Source organism: Anomaloglossus baeobatrachus, chromosome 5 (assembly GCF_048569485.1).
Source record: "Anomaloglossus baeobatrachus isolate aAnoBae1 chromosome 5, aAnoBae1.hap1, whole genome shotgun sequence".
Taxonomy (NCBI): domain Eukaryota; kingdom Metazoa; phylum Chordata; class Amphibia; order Anura; family Aromobatidae; genus Anomaloglossus; species Anomaloglossus baeobatrachus.
Window position 1 is genome coordinate 23,571,632 of NC_134357.1, and position 6,000 is coordinate 23,577,631.

General features: G+C 43.4%; 1 protein-coding gene across 4 annotated transcripts in view; it reads left to right on the forward strand.

Moving 5' to 3' along the window:
• Window positions 1-6,000, forward strand: part of CLSTN3 (calsyntenin 3) — a 65,672-nt gene extending 59,672 nt beyond the window's left edge. For all 4 annotated transcript variants that reach the window (XM_075348279.1, XM_075348281.1, XM_075348282.1 and 1 more), the window contains exons 17-19: window positions 1,193-1,325; window positions 1,404-1,594; window positions 5,134-6,000. In XM_075348279.1, the coding sequence (XP_075204394.1) occupies window positions 1,193-1,325; window positions 1,404-1,594; window positions 5,134-5,220 (411 nt within the window). In that variant the 3' untranslated portion in view covers window positions 5,221-6,000. The remainder of the gene's footprint in view (window positions 1-1,192; window positions 1,326-1,403; window positions 1,595-5,133) is intronic.

Below are 6,000 nucleotides of genomic sequence, written 5' to 3' on the forward strand. Positions count from 1 at the left end.
ATACTGCCCCTATGTACAAGAATATAACTACTATAATACTGCCCCTATGTACAAGAATATAACTACTATAATACTGCCCCCTATGTACAAGAATATAACTACTATAATACTGGCCCTATGTACAAGAATATAACTACTATAATACTGCCCCTATGTACAAGAATATAACTACTATAATACTGCCCCTATGTACAAGAATATAACTACTATAATACTGCCCCTATGTACAAGAATATAACTACTATAATACTGCCCCTATGTACAAGAATATAACTACTATAATACTGCCCCTATATACAAGAATATAACTACTATAATACTGCCCCTATGTACAAGAATATAACTACTATAATACTGCCCCTATGTACAAGAATATAACTACTATAATACTGCCCCTATGTACAAGAATATAACTACTATAATACTGCCCCTATGTACAAGAATATAACTACTATAATACTGCCCCCTATGTACAAGAATATAACTACTATAATACTGCCCCTATGTACAAGAATATAACTACTATAATACTGCCCCTATGTACAAGAATATAACTACTATAATACTGCCCCCTATGTGCAAGAATATAACTACTATAATACTGCCCCTATGTACAAGAATATAGCTACTATAATACTGCCCCTGTGTACAAGAATATAACTACTATAATACTGCCCCTATGTACAAGAATATAACTACTAGTGAATCCTCTACAGCAATGTATATACAGTATATATATATATATATATATATATATATATATATATATATATATATATTTTAGGACACCTTTAAAGGGGCTGTCTCATGGTGTTTCATTAGGATTACACTGCTCCTTTTCATGTAATATACACTAAGGAGCTTTTTGCAGGCGCAGGTGGAGCGGCACCTGGTGCAGCTGGGCTTACACTCCGCTGTGTGGTAGAATTATATGGAGCAGATTTTGCAATTTGATAATGTAAGCATAGGATCGCTCGCAGCCCTGTAGGGTCATTTATCCATCACGTCATGATGAAGCCTGGCCTGATCTGTGGCGCCTAAATTCTGTGCTTAATTAACCAATGTAATGCACAAGGGGCCTAAATGCAAACTTGGCAACAAACCATTACATATGGTCTTATTATGTGAGTGGAACTGCATTAACCTCTATGGATGGTATACGGTGTCTGATGTTGCCATGTTCTCGCCGCAGGTTGACGTGTTACATGGGATTCACGCCGTCTCCCCCAGTCACCTCCTGTCGGGTCAGCAGTTTATTCACAGTGTGCACCAGGCCCCGGTGGAGTTATCTGGCCACGCACCGGTCAGCGTCAATCGCAACGCAGGTTGGTGTCAGTGCAGAGCCCTCGAGCGCGACGTCCCCGGGGCCCATCATGCATGCAGTAATCATTTCTTGTTTGCAGTCTTTCCTGGCGTTGCTATGGTCATCATCGTTGTTTGCATTGGTTTCTTGGCCCTGATTGTTACGCTGGGGCTTTCGAGGATACACAACGTGAGGCAAAGAGGTTCCGAGGGGGCGGAGCTCGAGGCAGCCAATCAACGGGATCCATTCTGGGAGGACTCGGCAATGACCATAACTGTGAACCCAATGGAGGTGAGTACATGTATCTCAAGTTCTGAAACTGTGAGAAATACTTTGTGATCACCATTTACAAGACCTCTGCTTGTTGTCAATGAATGGAAACGAACACAGTAGTTGATATTCAGAGGCTGAAAATCTCCCCCAACCTAATTCTGCAAAAATACGGCTCTTGAATTTGTCGTAGACTGTTAAATTGTAATATACCGGACTGTGACATCACTTTGTGCACTATCCCTGAACTGTGACGTCATTGTGTACATTAACCCTATTCTGTGAAAGTTCTGTATTAACCACATAAAGTGACATCACTGTGTGCATTATCACTATACTGTGACGTCGCTTTGTGTATTACCCCTGTATTGTGATATCATTGTGCGTATTATCCCTGTACTGTGACACCACTGTGTGTATTATCCCTGTACTGTGACACCACTGTGTGTATTATCCCTGTACTGTGACATCACTGTGTGTATTATCCCTGTACTGTGACACCACTGTGTGTATTATCCCTGTACTGTGACATCACTGTGTGTATTATCCCTGTACTGTGACATCACTGTGTGTATTATCCCTGTACTGTGACATCACTGTCTGTATTATCCCTGTACTGTGACACCACTGTGTGTATTACCCCTGTACTGTGACATCACTGTGTGTATTACCCCAGTACTATGACATCACTGTGTGTATTATCCCATTATCCCTGTACTATGACACCACTGTGTGTATTACCCCTGTACTGTGACATCACTGTGTGTATTATCCCATTTACTGTGACATCACTGTGTGTATTATCCCATTTACTGTGACATCACTGTGTGTATTACCCCAGTACTATGACATCACTGTGTGTATTATCCCTGTACTATGACACCACTGTGTGTATTACCCCTGTACTGTGACATCACTGTGTGTATTATCCCATTTACTGTGACATCACTGTGTGTATTATCCCATTTACTGTGACATCACTGTGTGTATTATCCCATTTACTGTGACATCACTGTGTGTATTACCCCAGTACTATGACATCACTGTGTGTATTATCCCTGTACTATGACACCACTGTGTGTATTACCCCTGTACTGTGACATCACTGTGTGTATTATCCCATTTACTGTGACATCACTGTGTGTATTATCCCATTTACTGTGACATCACTGTGTGTATTATCCCATTTACTGTGACATCACTGTGTGTATTATCCCATTTACTGTGACATCACTGTGTGTATTATCCCATTTACTGTGACATCACTGTGTGTATTACCCCTGTATTGTGACATCACTGTGTATTATCCCATTTACTATGACATCACTGTGTATTATCCCTGTACTGTGACATCACTGTGTGTATTATCCCAGTACTATGACACCACTGTGTGTATTATCCCATTTACTGTGACATCACTGTGTATTATCCCTGTACTGTGACATCACTGTGTGTATTATCCCTGTACTGTGACACCACTGTGTGTATTATCCCTGTACTGTGACATCACTGTGTGTATTATCCCTGTACTGTGACATCACTGTGTGCATTATCCCTGTACTGTGACATCACTGTGTGCATTATCCCTGTACTGTGACATCACTGTGTATTATCCCTGTACTGTGACATCACTGTGTGTATTATCCCTGTACTGTGACATCATTGTGTATTACCCCAGTACTGTGACATCACTGTGTGTATTATCCCTGTACTGTGACATCACTGTGTATTATCCCTGTACTGTGACATCACTGTGTGTATTATCCCTGTTCTGTGACATCACTGTGTGTATTAGCCCTGTACTGTGACATCACTGTGTGTATTATCCCTGTTCTGTGACATCACTGTGTGTATTATCCCTGTACTGTGACATCACTGTGTGTATTATCCCTGTTCTGTGACATCACTGTGTGTATTATCCCTGTACTGTGACATCATTGTGTGTATTACCCCAGTACTGTGACATCACTGTGTGCATTATCCCTGTACTGTGACATCACTGTGTGCATTATCCCTGTTCTGTGACATCACTGTGTGTATTATCCCTGTTCTGTGACATCACTGTGTGTATTATCCCTGTTCTGTGACATCACTGTGTGCATTATCCCTGTACTGTGACATCACTGTGTGCATTATCCCTGTACTGTGACATCACTGTGTGTACTATGCCTGTACTGTGACATCACTGTGTGTACTATGCCTGTACTGTGACATCACTGTGTGTACTATGCCTGTACTGTGACATCACTGTGTGTACTATGCCTGTACTGTGACATCACTGTGTGCATTATCCCTGTACTGTGACATCACTGTGTGTATTATTCCCTGTACTGTGACATCACTGTGTGTATTACCCATGTACTGTGACATCACTGTGTGTATTACCCATGTACTGTGACATCACTGTGTGTATTACCCATGTACTGTGACATCACTGTGTGTATTATCCCTGTACTGTGACATCACTGTGTATTATCCCTGTACTGTGACACCACTGTGTGTATTATCCCTGTACTGTGACATCCCTGTGTGTATTATCCCTGTACTGTGACATCACTGTGTGTATTATCCCTGTTCTGTGACATCACTGTTTATCATTTCTTTACCATGACATCACTGTGTGCATTATCCCTGTACTGTGACATCACTGTGTATTATCCCTGTACTGTGACATCCCTGGGTATTATCCCTGTTCTGTGACATCACTGTTTATCATTTCTTTACCATGACATCACTGTGTACTACGGCCTCACTGTGGTTAGTCCCTGTATTATGATGTCACTGTGTACTGTGACATCACTCTTCACATTATCACTCGTCTGTGACATCACTGTGTGCAATGCTTCGGTTCATTAGGACATCCAAAGTAATCATAATCTTTCTATCTGAAGTTAGTGCGGATGGCGCGGCCCTTTTTCATATGTCACTATGGGGCCCCATGGTTACTGATAACCCTCTGATACAGTAGATGTGTGAAAATAAGACTAGGCCGGGAATGGCTTCTGGTGAGAAGAAAGGATCACTTTGCTAATTGCTCATTGAGGCCATGACGCTCGGACGATCAACATTTGGGTGTTTTCTGTCAGGGCCCTTGGTTTGTTCGGCATGGAGACCTTAGGTGTGGATCCAAATCACCACCTACATCGATGTTCATCGACATCTTCCACTGCTTAATCCAGTTAAGGTGTCCATGGCAACAGTGGAGCAGCCATGTTGTCTCAGTAGTGCAGCCTTAGCCTGCGGGCCCGAGACCACAACTGATCATATCTGAGAGGGCGAGTGAGATATTAAGACATGGCTTCCACAGATATATGATTCTCATTTCTGGCATTGTCATGGAGGCCTTACATGAAGTCACACTACCAAATACATAAGTGTTTACAGACGTCCATTTATGTGGATGTCGGGTGACGTCAGACATCGTCTCCATGACAACACTGACAGGAAACAGCAGCCGTTGTCACCGGCGTGTCTCAGTGGTGCAGCCTCAGGCTTTTGTTTTTTTGTAAAAATGAAATATAAGTGTGACTTTGACTCCGCTCCTTTTTCTTCTCCCTTAGTCTCTGCAGTCTCGTGGTTTGGTCCCGGCTCAGAAGTCACCCGTCTCGGAGAAGGAGGACCAGGAGGAGGAGGAGGAGTCACGTTGAAAGTCTTTCCGTTTCGACAGCCGCGCATCCGTGTACTTCTCGCTTATGTGTCATCCCCACCATCGTCCGGTGCGAACGCCACAATCCTGACACGACCGTGCGGTGCGCGCCACTTCTGACTCTACTTCTCCGACACTCTAAGCGACGAGTGCAACGTATAGACACTCGGCCTGGGACGCGTCCCACCGACGTCTCCTCTCCGGAGTGTGTCACAGCCTGGCTGTCTCTTGAAGAGCGCCACCCCCCGTTGCTGGCCGGGTTGTGTATCACGTCCACCATGTCTGTTATTTCGGATGCCTCTCCCCCTCGTTTACGTCATCATTTCTCAGGGGAAAACTCGCCGCCTCCATTCCGTGTTTGTAATCGTCTCATGTGATGTTTTTACATTAAGTCCCTCAGAGGCTGCTAACGATTCCCTCCTGGTCCCCTCCATCGGCCCAAATCATTTCTGGGGCTCAGCTCCGCTCTAACCAGAGACTATAGTACTGACAGAGTACAGGTCCACAAAATGGCTGATAACCCATAGACACGAAGGCCAAAGTCGCTCATCACCCCAAAGTCATTTTTATTTTATTTTTTTTCCATCTGGGACTCACCTTTTTCTTCCTATTTAAAGTGTTGCCTCCCCCCTTCCTGTCTCCCCCACCCTCCACCTCGTTCACGTCTTCACCCCCCGTGAAGGGGGTGCTCGGATAATGGGGGTCACGACAATGAATGAAATAACACTGATTTCTGGTATAAATATATATAAAACTATATATAAAAAATATATAGAGAATA